The 13,304-nt window shown below is 34.3% G+C and overlaps 1 protein-coding gene across 10 annotated transcripts in view; it reads left to right on the top strand.

Moving 5' to 3' along the window:
* The window catches only part of BIRC6 (baculoviral IAP repeat containing 6), a 210,533-nt gene that overhangs the window by 66,767 nt on the left and 130,462 nt on the right, over nucleotides 1-13,304 (top strand). For 7 of the 10 annotated variants that reach the window (XR_006343615.1, XM_043918290.1, XM_043918292.1 and 4 more), the window contains 9 exons: nucleotides 619-750; nucleotides 1,223-1,354; nucleotides 3,748-3,926; nucleotides 5,004-5,137; nucleotides 5,506-5,667; nucleotides 5,758-5,889; nucleotides 6,551-6,648; nucleotides 8,255-8,402; nucleotides 9,414-9,547. Coding sequence is in view for 9 of the 10 variants with exons in the window: in XM_043918290.1 (XP_043774225.1) it covers nucleotides 619-750; nucleotides 1,223-1,354; nucleotides 3,748-3,926; nucleotides 5,004-5,137; nucleotides 5,506-5,667; nucleotides 5,758-5,889; nucleotides 6,551-6,648; nucleotides 8,255-8,402; nucleotides 9,414-9,547 (1,251 nt within the window). In the remaining variant the exon portion in view is untranslated. The remainder of the gene's footprint in view (nucleotides 1-618; nucleotides 751-1,222; nucleotides 1,355-3,747; nucleotides 3,927-5,003; nucleotides 5,138-5,505; nucleotides 5,668-5,757; nucleotides 5,890-6,550; nucleotides 6,649-8,254; nucleotides 8,403-9,413; nucleotides 9,548-13,304) is intronic. The other 3 variants (XM_043918289.1, XM_043918288.1, XM_043918291.1) reach the window with 2 other exon arrangements.

The raw sequence follows: 13,304 nt of genomic DNA, 5'->3' as shown, positions 1-13,304 counted from the left end.
ATATATTCATCTTTATTTATCTTTCTTACAAATTCAGAATTTGATATATTGAGTTACTAAAATAGATTATACATACTGACATATTTGGAACTAGATGTTATTTCTCAGTGTTTTCGTCTTAATAGGTTAATTTAAAAGATTAGGGATAATTTCAGAGTAAAAGGCTACTTCACACCAGGGATAAAAACATTGAAACCTGAATAATTTCCTATTTTACAAATATGTATGTATGTGTTTGTGTGTATATATGTGTTTGTGTGTATATATGTGTGTATTTGTGTGTATGTGTGTGTATAATTTTGAATCATGACAGATTCTGATTTAATTGGTGTAGGACTTAGGTACTGGTATTTTTAAAACTCTGCAGGTGGTGTACTATATAGCCTAGGGTAAGAATTCTTGGTTTAGTGGCTAGCAGATTATTTCTTCAGGTGAATATTTTACCACCTTTAAAAGAGAGAAGAGAATATAAAACAGTTGAATCTAATTTTCTTCCTCCCCTAACAACCATTTTAAAAATCACTGTAGTTCCCAATTTAACAGAGTATTTTAGAATTTTAGGCACATAGATCATTGATATTAAGCAACATTAAGTTTACTAATATTTTTATCCTCTAGAAACAGCAGTAGATAGGCAGATCACCTTTCCTTTGTCTCCAGCTCTTAACATTGAAGTGGAACAAAATGGGAAACCGTCCCTGGTTGATTTGAATGAAGAAATGCAGCACATGGATGTAGAGGAATCACAGTGTGAGTTAAATTACAGAGCTGTTGTCCATGACAGTAAAAGGAGTAGTGATCCAAATGCATCCTACTGGGCAAAGATTTCTTTATGGCTTGCAAAAACGTGGTTTTAAGAACACAATTAAAAATAACCTATAATTCTGCTTGGCAATATGCTTTAATTTTCAGCTCTTCTTAGTGAACACAGCTGTGCTAATACTTGCGTTCTTGTTTTTTAATATCTTGAGATTTGAAATCATGTCATGGTTTTATTTTTTTTTTAAATCAAGGTGAATGTAAATAATATGGGAATGAAAAACAGCATAATATACCAGATAATGATTATAGTTCCTTAGCATGATAGCAAATTTTATTTGAACACATTCTAAGTATGGAATTTTGTGTGGTGCTGTTATATGTAAATGGGATGGATATTTGCTTATTAAATATTACATTTTAAATTACACACTAAAAGAAAAATGTGTATTTTTCTTTTTAGGTCTTAGATTATGTCCATTTTTAGAAGATCATAAAGAAGACATTCTCTGTGGGCCAGTGTGGCTTGCTAGTGGCCTTGATCTGTCGGGGCATGCTGGGATGTTGACATTAACAAGCCCCAAACTTGTTAAAGGTGAAGTAACATGTTTTACAAAAGCAGAGTAAATAGTCCCACAGTTGTAAAAGTAGATTTAAAAAGAATAACCTGATTTCAGAAAAATAAGATACTGTTTTTTGGGGGAATTTTCTTGAATGATTCTATCAGTTTCATGGTAGCTGAGGTAATTTCCTTTCACCAGTGACTATTGCTATGTGAAACTTAAGATCCTACGTTCTGTGTCTTGAGGGTCTCAGTGCTTTTTGAAAAAGCACAAAGAAGATGAATGTAGTATGACTTAGCATGTTATACGGAATTCTTCCAAATAACCAAACATTATGTTCTGGCATGTTTGCCTTTTCCATCAATTTAGAGTCCTGTGTTTTCAGGGTGTTCGTTGTATATTGTTATGATATCTTCTCTTAAGGGTTTTTTTATAGAGGAGTTTTGAAAGTATTAGATGTAATGATGTGTCTTAAACACAAGTTACAATATATATTTTATCTTATCTCTGTAAGGTATTAGATATTGCACTAGTAAGACATTTATGTCACCTTCGTATCTCATGGGTGAATTAAAAAATCCAAGTGAGACACCTCAATCGTTAAAGTAAAATTGAGGGTGAGAAGGCTGTGGAGATCCTTCTGTAAACCAAGAAAATATCAGACCACCTAAATAACAACTGTTTTAAAATGTATGCACTCCCTTTATAATGTTTGTCCCCATTCACACACTTCCCTTTAGTTACAGATACAGTATGTACACAAGCTTGATTATACTCCCTTGACTACATCTTTTTCATTCTTTAAGTTTATGAGACCCTGTGATTTGTTAGGTTACATACTAGGTTATAGTGGTGAGCAAAACTGTATAATAAATACATAATAAAATCTCTCATATTGCTGGAAGTGTAAGTTAGTTGTGTTAAATGAGAATATGAAACTTAAAATCTTACATGAAAATTAAAATGTTGGCTTTGACAAAATTGTGTGTGTGTGTTAGTTGCTCAGTCATGTCCAACTCTTTGTGACCCAATGGACTGTAGCCCACCAGGCTTCTCTGTCCATGAGATTGACAAAATTAGGGATAGATTATATAATGTGTATTTCAAAAGTCTTAATAATGTAAAAGTGTTAGTTTTCTTGGAATTTAGTAGAAGTGACTATTCTTCTCTTCAAATTCCTAAAACTTTGAACTGGAGAAAATGATTGCTAAATTTTTGTGTATGCGTAAAAAAATGTTGAAAAAGAAAACCGAAAAGGAGGATCTTAAGAGATTTTAGAACCTAGAATAGTGCAACAATAAGAAGAATATAACAGTGCAGTGCCAGCACAGTAGTCAGGCAGATCAGTGGCGAACAACAAAAGTAGCTTTTGTAATCACAGAAAGATTTCATACCTGCTTAGGCAGCAGCTTATGGGTTGCTCATGCGTATGTTAGTTTGAGGGTATTTTTGCAGTTAATTTTACATATAGATTATATGGTATGACTTAGTTAAAATATATAAAACATAAACTAGTGATAATAACTAATATTTATTGAGTGCTTCCTTTTGCCATGCATTTATAAGTGTTTTAATTACCTTTGAGGTAGGTACTATTATTGTTTTTACTCATTTTGGAAGAAACTGGACCATGGAGAGTTTAATTTGTCACATGGCTAATAAAATGGCAGAACCATTACCAGACCCAGATAGTGGCTCCAAAGCCTGTGCTTTTTTAAGTGTGTGATACTATAATGCTGTGTATGTGTGCATGCACATGTGTGTGTGTGCGTGCATGCATAAAAGGGCTGGATGGATACACATCATAATACATCATTATTTCGGGCGGTGCTTCAGTGACAGTGTTTCCTGTTTTTCTATAGTTCACAGAATTTCTGTGGTTGAAATGACTAACTTCTTTGGGATAAAACATGCCAGGTGTCAAAACTTGCTATATTATGTTCTTCATATAAATGCTGTGCTTTTTGTTCTTTTGTTGCCAACATATATGAACCATATTTAGCCATATTATATGCGAATAGTACAATTTGAAAATTCTGGCAAAGTGTATTTTTCTTTCTGTGGAGTTAATTATTTAGCTTACTCTGTGAAGACTAAATGGAGAAGGCAATGGCAACCCACTCCAGTACTCTTGCCTGGAAAATCCCATGGGCAGAGGAGCCTGGTGGGCTGCAGTACATGGGGTCGCGAAGAGTCAGACATGACTGAGCGACTTCACTTTCAGTTTTCAGGGAAATGGCAGCCCATTCCCGTGTTCTTGCTTGGAGAATCCCAGGGACGGCAGAGCCTGGTGGGCTGCCGTCTATGGGGTCACAGAGTCGGACACGACTGAAGCAACTTAGCAGCAGCAGCAGCATGAAAACAAAAAAGCAGTTTTGCTTTTTGATGATTGAATAATTTATCCCATTCTGCACCACTCCTCTAGGTATGGCAGGAGGAAAATATCGTTCATTTTTGATCCATGTCAAGGCAGTGAATGAAAGAGGAACAGATGAGATCTGTAATGGTGGTATACGTCCTGTAGTGAGACTTCCATCCCTAAAACACCAGAGTAACAAGGGATATTCACTTGCTTCACTCTTGGCAAAAGTTGCAGCAGGCAAGGTATGAAACAGTATCATTTTAAACTGTAACATTCAGGTTTTATTTGCTTATTTTCTAATTGAAAGATAATTGCTTTACAGAATTTTGTGAACTGTTACATGCTATTTTAAACGTTATAGTTGAGATTTGATACACTTTTGGAAGTAGCATGGCCCACAATTGATTTTTTTAATAGACAACTTGGTTTGTTTGTAGTTTTTCTCTGCAGCAAGTTGAAAATATATAATGAAGGAGAAAATATTTACATTAACTTTAAGCTGTCTTTCTTTTATAAAGTATATTCATTGGGGAGTAATTGCTAGCAGGCACTTGCCTTAATAATTATTTTGGACCATAATGCTTATTTCCTTGTGTGTAAGAATTTGTTTCTATGCCCTTAACTGGTAACACACCACTTTTTTTTTTTGGTAAACATTTGGGAGGCTGCAGGAAGAGAAGTAAGTTGAGAATTGATTTCAGAGATATAATTTTCATGTTCATTTTCTACAACTAGCTTTATATCATGCAGTTTCTTCATACTTGTTTGATTTTGGACTTTCTTGAGCACTAGAGATTTTATTTCTCTATCATCATTATCCATAAGCAACAACAGCGGTATCAGTAACACCAACCATCTTATATTTGTATAGGTCTTCCAGTTTTTCAAGAACTTCTGTGTACTTTATCTGATTTAAGCCCCAAAGTAACTCTGAGGTAGGCAGAGCAGGTGCTATTACCTCCATTTTTTCATGTTTTAAGTGAGGGAGTGTTAGAGGCTGGGGAGCTGGCATAGCTCATAGAGCAGTAGCTGGGACTGAGACTCAAGACTTTGGCTTGGTAATCTATTCACTGGGCTGTTACCTTTAAGCAGTGACTGTGTCTCTTCCACGGTTATAGTTTTGTAACAATTTTATAACAATGGAGTAAATTAGTCATTTACTGAATATAAGGGTAAAAGCTATCGTTTTAATTTGAGATTTATGTTTTGAGATTTAATTTGAGATTTATGTTCAGTTATATTTTTTTATTTATAAACTTTAATGGTAAATAACTTTTTGTTTCATTTGTTCATTTAATTGCTTATTTTTGTATGTTCAGGAAAAATCCTCTAATGTTAAAAATGAAAATACAAGTGGCACCCGTAAATCTGAAAACCTCAGGGGCTGTGACTTACTTCAAGAAGTCTCAGTCACCATCCGAAGATTTAAGAAAACTTCAGTTTCTAAAGAGAGGTAACCTCATTTTCTTCTACTGTTCTTAAATAGTAGGAGTACAAAGGAAGAATTTCCAGTAAATATATCAATATACACAAAATTTTAAAATCCTAACTTTTCCTTGAAAATTTTTATTTGCTTTTTATTTCTCTTAAGAACTTATGTCAGTGATGGTATATATTGTTTTTTCACTTCATTGTTTCATCCTTGGTGTTCACATAGTGCTAGGTAATTTTCTTCTTTTTTTTAATTGCAATATTCATGATTCCAAATGAAATATTTGATGTCCAACCAGGTTGAAATAGCTTTCTTTTTCTCTTTTGATTATTAATGTATTTATGTATATGTGTGTGTGTGTGTATACATATATTGGTTTTTTTTTGTAGAGTGCAGCGATGTGCCATGTTGCAGTTTTCAGAATTTCATGAGAAGCTTCTCAACACTTTGTGTAGAAAAGCAGATGATGGCCAAACCACAGAACATGCCCAGAGTCTTGTGTTAGATATTCTTTGTTGGTTGGCTGGAGTACATTCGAATGGACCTGGAAGGTTAATAAGATTTTATTTACCACAGATTGCCCTTTGGATGTTATGATTGGAAGTTCAACATGAGCGTAAACACCTGCTATTGTTTTGCAGCTCGAAGGAAGGAAATGAAAGCCTGCTTTCAAAAACACGAAAATGTCTTTCAGACATTGTACGTGTTTGCTTCTTTGAGGCAGGACGAAGCATAGCCCACAAGTGTGCTCGATTTCTCGCCTTGTGCATCAGGTTGGTGATTGTTAAGACGAAAATATACTTTGTAGGTGCTCCTGTAGTTTGGCGGGTGATACCTTGTGTCTAGGGTCATGTGGTTCTTGTTGACTATATGTATGACGTAAGTGGATTTTTAATACGTAATGGGTATTATTGAGATCCTAGGGAAGAAGTTTGGGGTTTTTTGGGCAAAATGTCATGTTAAATCTAGTACTAAAAGAATTCAGCTGGGCTTCTCTGCTTACTAGAAGATTTTGGGGCGTTTGTAAGGGGAGCTCTTCCCTCACTTTCACTCCCACTGTCCCTGGTTGTCTTTGGATTCTTCACCTGAGGCCTTTGTTACCAGTTATGTCAGTTTTCCCAGAATTATTTGTAGCATTGTGCACATCATTTTCTCTAAATCCTGAAACTATCTAGGAAATGTTTAAAATTAATGGTCTGTATTGATTATACCTGCTTTTTAGCTCTTTTTGGTTTAAAAAAAGAGTGGTTTATTGCATAAGAAAACAGTTATAAAGACCCGTAGTATAATCAGTCCCTACCATCTTTCTGCATGTTTACAGGGCTTTGAGGCAGGTTTCTTTCAGTCTGTATGAACACATTTAAAGATTTTTAAGAGTAATACACCATGTTTAGAATTAATTACCTTGAGTAATGTATTTAAATTTTTTTTCAGTAATGGCAAGTGCGACCCATGTCAACCTGGATTTGGATCTGTTCTGTTGAAGGCCTTACTTGATAATATGTCGTTTTTACCCGCAGCAGCAACTGGTGGTATGTGAAACTTGTTTGGTCATAAATAACTATAACTTTAGGAATTATCTCAGTATGTTTGTGTAGTAACTTTTGTTTTTTCTCAATTAGTCTTCTTTTTTTCTATAGCTTGTCTGTTTTTTAAGGGGCTTTAAATTGTGATTGGGTAGGAAGATACTCTTTTTGATAATATTTTTAGGAAAAAGTTATGGGAGATTTAAATAATCAGGTCATCTCAATTCATACATTTTGTGGAGTTCCTTAAAATAATTGAGTTGTTTGGTTGTTTAGTGATGGTAGATCAGATGTTACAAACTAAAATGTCTGTAAATGCCAGAGAGATATCATAAATTAGTTAAATGGTTCATACACATAATAGTGTGTGAATGGTAGGGTCTGTGGCAAATTGGAATTTTCTGAAAGGGACCAGTGAGTTTTTTTTTTTTTACAGCACCTAAAAACTGTGGAAATGCCATTCAAGAATGAATGTAGTTATCAGGTAGGAATTTACTATGAAGGGCTACTGCTTTGCCCGTTACCTAGTGTTATTATTTATTTATTTATTTATTTATTTTGAAGACATTTCTCACAGTCTTTTATTTCATAAATAACCAATCCATTCAAAAAGTTATCTCATATTCCACAAGAATTTGACCTTTGTGGTGTATCAGAAATAAAGCTTGCTTAAAGTGAGTTGATAAGTGGTTGCTGCTGCTGCTCAGTGTGATCCCGTGGACTGTAGCCCGCCAGGCTCCTCTGTCCATGGAATTTTCCAGGCAAGCATACTGGGGTGGGTTGCCATTTCCTACTCCAGGGGATCTTCCCAACTGAGAAATCGAACCTGCGTCTCTTGTGTCTTCTGCATTGGCAGGTGAACACTTTACCATTGTGCCACCTGGGAAGCTGGATAAGTGGTTATTTTATTAGTATCTTAATTTAGACAAAGAATCCATTTATATTTGCCTTTAACATATATTGACTAAAACTATAAACTCTTTTGTTACATAGAGTAGAATGTTTTGGACGTGGTTGCTCACAGTGATAGTTTCTGGTGTTTAAAACAGTCTCTTGAAAACAGTTTTAGAGGTTGGGTGCTTAAATTATGGGGTGTACTTAGTACTTAGATATCTCAAGTTTTATAAAAGAGTAAAAATATATCGTCATGAACACCTTTTAAGATCACTTTTGGTCTATATCTAACTGGCAATATAGAATGACTACACTTCATTCACTTGCTGAAGTATGTTATTTGTAGCTCATTCCCATCTATTGTTTTTGAAATTTTTCGTACAGAGAAAGAGTATTTTAGGAAAGATTGTTTGAAGGATCTGACATTTCCACTTTTCTAGCTATTCTATAATGTCCCTCAGAATCATCTCACTTTACTGAAAACCTAAATGACTAGGTTGACTTGTACACTTCTCAAAAAATATAATGCGATTCTTTGTCAGCATCATCTTAGAGTCCTCCAGGGAGTTAGTCCTTCTTTGCAATTTGCCCTTACAGATTTTCTTTCCAGAAAATCGTTCTAGGAAAAGAGGACATACTCATAAATGTGAAATCTGAAGTTTTCTTTGTGAAGGAGAAATGAGGAAAAGAAATACTAATTTGTTATTGTTGTTTTCAGGTTCTGTCTATTGGTATTTTGTCTTGCTGAATTACGTTAAAGATGATGATTTGGCTGGGTGCAGCACTGCGTGTGCATCTCTGCTTACTGCTGTGTCCAGACAGTTACAGGACAGGTTAACGCCAATGGAGGCTTTGCTTCAGACAAGGTATTTTAACTTATGAAATGACTAATGATGGGCCTTTCTGGATATGGTACTACCTTTGCACAGAACTGTTATGATACATATTTGCTTAAGGTTTTCTTTCCCTCTATTTTCTCTGAGAATAATTCCCTTTAACAACTTTGGAAGTCCTGGAGATGCTTATTTGGAGGGCTAATTATATTAAAAATCTTTATAAGTGGTGTTTTTTGCTAGTGGAAAAAGCACTTAAGGTAATTTGTTTCTTCATTGTTAAAACTTTGTAAGGTGAAACTGTGTAAATCATGTATTGCCCTTAACTAGTATTCTTTATGTGCCATTTGATTTTCTAAAACTTAAACATAATGAAATAAGAAATACCTAAAGGTTAGATTTGAGTTCTTTTGAAGTAGAGTGTTCTATTATTTAAAGCAGTCACCTTTATAATCATCTTTATTGATTAGAAATCTTGATTTTGATGAAATGTTACCAAAAACCTTCTATCTTCTGCTGAGTCAATGTCATGATTGAGGCAAGGGAAGGGTGCTTGAAAGCCTCTTTTTTTGATTCAGTCTACTGATGAAGGTTCAGTCTTGGTTCATTAGTTACCAGCTTAATTGAAATCACATTTATTGAGTCTCTGAACTGTATCTTTTGGAGCATAGGTTTGCAGGGAACACAGTTCAGGTTCAGTGAATTTGAGTTAAATCTGGTTAGTGTCTCCTTCTGCCCTGTATAAAAACTGCTTTTGAAGTGAAGTGAAGTTGCTCAGTCGTGTCCGACTCTTTGCAACCCCATGGACTGTAGCCCACCAGGCTCCTCCGTCCATGGAATTTTCTGGGCAAGAATACTGGAGTGGGTTGCCATTTCCTTTTCCAGGAGATCTTCCTGACTCAGGGATTGAACCAGGGTCTCCCGCATTGTAGGCGGATGCTTTACCATTTGAGCCACCAGGGAAGTGCTAAAGCTAAGTAAATAGAAAATTTATTAATTAGATGACTGACAGGAAAATCGCTAGGACCTTGTTTTATTTTTCAGATACGGATTGTATAGTTCACCATTCGATCCAGTCCTCTTTGATCTGGAGATGAGTGGCTCTTCCTGCAAAACTGTGTACAACAGCAGCGTTGGTGTCCAGTCTGATGAGATTGACTTGTCAGATGTCCTTTCAGGTAGTAAAATGCTTGATTAGAGGAATTTCTGAATTTTTTACCTTGGTTTAAGATACCGTCAATTTTTAATAGATTGTAGTTTTTCCATTCTGTCTTTGGGAACTAAAAGTTTCTGGAACTTAACTTTTGTGTCTGTGAATCATTAAACTATTTGCTTTGTTTCTCAACTCCCCCATCAAAAAATATTGACGTTCTTTTTGACAGGGTTGCAAATTTGGGTTTTTTTGTTGCTTTTTTGTGTGTGTTTCATTACGTTAGTATGACTTTGATGTTAATAGACTAAAATTTGTTTATTCGTTGTAGTCTTTCCAATTTTATTTGGTGTGCCTTTGCTGTCTGTAAAATCAGAGAACATATTATTTCATATTACAGAAAATAAAATAAATATATATGCTTTTTTAGTAAGCAAAGATGGAGAAAGAAAAAATAATTTTCTGCATCTTCTATCATACTCTTCTGAGGTAAACTTGGTACGCAGTGTTACATGTATTCTTGGATGCACTTCTAAAGAATATGCTTTTAGGACTAAATGTATAACACTATTTGTATAATCTCTTCAGATGCTAGAATTTGGTGTTTTTCTGTTTTTGTTAGAACAATGAACACTTTATTTTTTGTTTTCTTCCTTCTTATTGAACTTGTTACAGCTGTTATTAGTAAACCAAAATGTTAAAAAATTTACTTGTAAACATGATAATTACCATGTTAAATATAAGTAAGTTTGGGGAGTTAGTCTCAGTTTTGTTTAAATTTAGTTATGAATTGTGAAAAAAACAAAAGAGAAAAATAAAATACAAAAATAAAATGCAAAATATCTCAACTTTAACCTCTCCATTCTCTTAGGTTACTGTTGTTAACAGAATGTTTAGCTATTTAGACTTGTTTGCTACATGTGTTTATGAGCATTTTTAATGAAAGAGATTATATTATACATCTGGTCTTCTTGCTTTTTAATAAATTATTCTGTTTGATGACTTAGGCTCTGATTGCCTCATGCCAGTGTGTGTCTAAGTGACATGTCAAATTATGAGTAGACCTCAGAGGAGAGGTTAGAACTAGACCTATAGATGCCTCCTGTACACTTTAGGATAGAATGAAGATTGTTACAGAGAAACTGTAAGAAGACCATAAAGCTCAGGCCAAGCCAGGGGGTTGGTTAAATACACAAGAGCAGCCATATTCATTTTAGAATGACTATTCGTCTCCATATGAATGTCTTATTTTTTTTATTCCTTACCATCAGACCTTCTGCAGCATTTCCTTTTTCAGTTAATGGCATCTGTAGCACAAAACAGAAATGTGAACTGTATCCTCTCTCTCTCATCCTCCACATTGGGGCTGTCATCTGATCCTCTCTCTTTTTCCACCAACCTGTGTTTGCAATTTGCCCATTCTCTTACCTCTCACGATCACAGGATTTTAGTCCAGGTCACAGTCATCTTGAACCTGGACTAACAAATAGCTTTCCAACTGGTTATTCTGCATCTGTTCTTGGCTCACTTCTGTTCATCCTTTACAGTGCAATGATTGCAGTCATTTTTAAATGTAAACTTGATCTGATTATTCTCTCAAGGTATTTCTCATGTCTTCCCAAGATTGTACCATCCAAAGTCTCTAATATAGCATAGATGATCTTGTATGATCTGACTTTTTCTCTTCCCCTGTTAGTTTTCTTTTTGTGGTCCTGTGATTCTCAAAGTGTTGTCCAGAGGCTCTCTCAGGGTCCCTGAATCCCTTCAGGGAGTCTGTGGGTCAACTGTTTTCCTATCTGCCCTTTTCACTACATAGACTTTTGTATTGATTATGTGAAAGCATGATGATCTTCCCCATACACTTAACAGTCAGAAACATGATGGTTTTACTTAGAAATATCTTTGATGAAATAGTTAAAATCACTAATTGTATTCAATTTTGAACCCAGAAGTACACATCTTTTAAATATTCTGTGACGAAATGGGAAGTGTGCATGAAATACTTGTGCCGCATACTGAGGAACCATGGTTATTTCAAGAAAATGAACTTGTGTAGTTGTTACAGCTGTAAACTTCTGTTGCTGATTTCATGGAATGCCATTTTTATTTGCAAGAATGAGAAACAAAATGTGTTCATTCAGATTTGATTATTTGGCAGGTGTTTTCTCAGAAATGAATTTAAAAAGCGTGTCAGTATCCATCCAATTGATAGTTAATTGTTGCCAATGTTAGAAGTAGAACTTTTAAGAAAAGATTAGAATTTTGGAAAACTTTTGTCCTCCAAAGAGAGCTTGACAGCTTCTCAATACATAATGACTTTTCTGATGGGCTATGATATTAGTGTCATTTTCTGATATTATATAAGCAAGTGTATTAACTTTTGGAAGATCTGTATATAGTAATGAACCAGTATTTTCCAAATGGTTGATGTGTGGTGAGTCATCGTCATACTTGGACAGAAGATTCCTTAAAAGAATAAGATAGGCCAACTAATCTTGCCATATATAGCAGAGTTTGAGAAGGTCTTTTTCAAGATTTCAGATACTATATTGCAATTAATCCTAAACTGGCACTTTTCAAATTTTTGAATATTTAATACTTTATTAAAATATTCCTTTCTTTTCTAACTATGTATATTCTTTGTCAGAGATTTTTTTTCATATATTTCTGCCAAAGCATCTTCATGCTGTTATAGATTGGATCCAGATAGGCAAATCCAACTTCCTTTGATAAGCCACATATTAAAGATATTTGCAAAAATGTAAGACTTTGCCACCCTTCTCATTTAAGTTATTTTTGTTTTAGAAGACAGTGATTTTTTTCATCAAAAATGAAAGATTTTATATCTAATTAGATTAATTTATTACTATTATGTGAATTAATGTTTACTATATTCTCATCTTAAAATCTTTACTTTTGTAAATCTCTCTATATATACAACCAATATAAATGAAAGCTCAATATTTGAGTTCTTTTGATTATTTTAAAGATGTGTGGAGATTTTAGGATTGGGAAATGTTCCTGTAGGCACATTTTTCTTTCAGTTCCTCTAATGTGCCATGTTCCCTTCTATTGAAGAGATTTTATTCATGTCATTTCTTCTGCCTGGGTTCCTCTGCCTCCTTGGAGTAGATGCATAAAAATCTTTTATTCTTCACATGAATCTCTTCACCTCATCCTGGAAGTATTTTATTGCCCATTCACTTAGATTGATTTCCCCTTGACTTATTTGTCCTGTGAACTTCTCCTAAGTAAAGTGTAGCACTTTTTTTTTTTTAAGGTTTAATTGCATAATTATTTGTTTCATATCTGGTAAACTTGAATAGAGTATGCATTTCATGACAACTAGGGCCTGTCATTTTTCTCTTGTATCTCCCATGTCTTCTATTGAATAAGTGCTCAGTAAATTATTATTATTATTTTTAACACATGTATCAGGTCCTGTGCTGGGTGCAAATGGATGTTGGAGAATAAGGTTTTGATTGTTTAGTCTTGCGTTTAATTTATTCCTTTAGGTTTTTTCTGTGTCTCCATTCTTTCCATCTTCTCTTTCTGTTTTACTTTGTCTGATAAAGAATTCTATTTAAAAGTATTGCTCTGATTTTAGAAAATTTGACAAGTACTAAAAATGACATTTCCCTCTTCCTCCCATGGTACCATATACACTCTTAATTCTTTTGTGTTCTTCCATCCAGTCTTCTGTCATTTATGGTTTGCATGGATGTGACCATTTGATTTTTTTTCTTACTGCTACATGTGCTAACTTATTTTTATGATTATAAAGC

This window comes from Cervus elaphus, chromosome 11 (assembly GCF_910594005.1).
Source record: "Cervus elaphus chromosome 11, mCerEla1.1, whole genome shotgun sequence".
Classification (NCBI taxonomy): Eukaryota; Metazoa; Chordata; class Mammalia; order Artiodactyla; family Cervidae; genus Cervus; species Cervus elaphus.
Note: the sequence above shows the minus strand (reverse complement) of the source record. Positions and strands in the feature narration are given on the sequence as shown.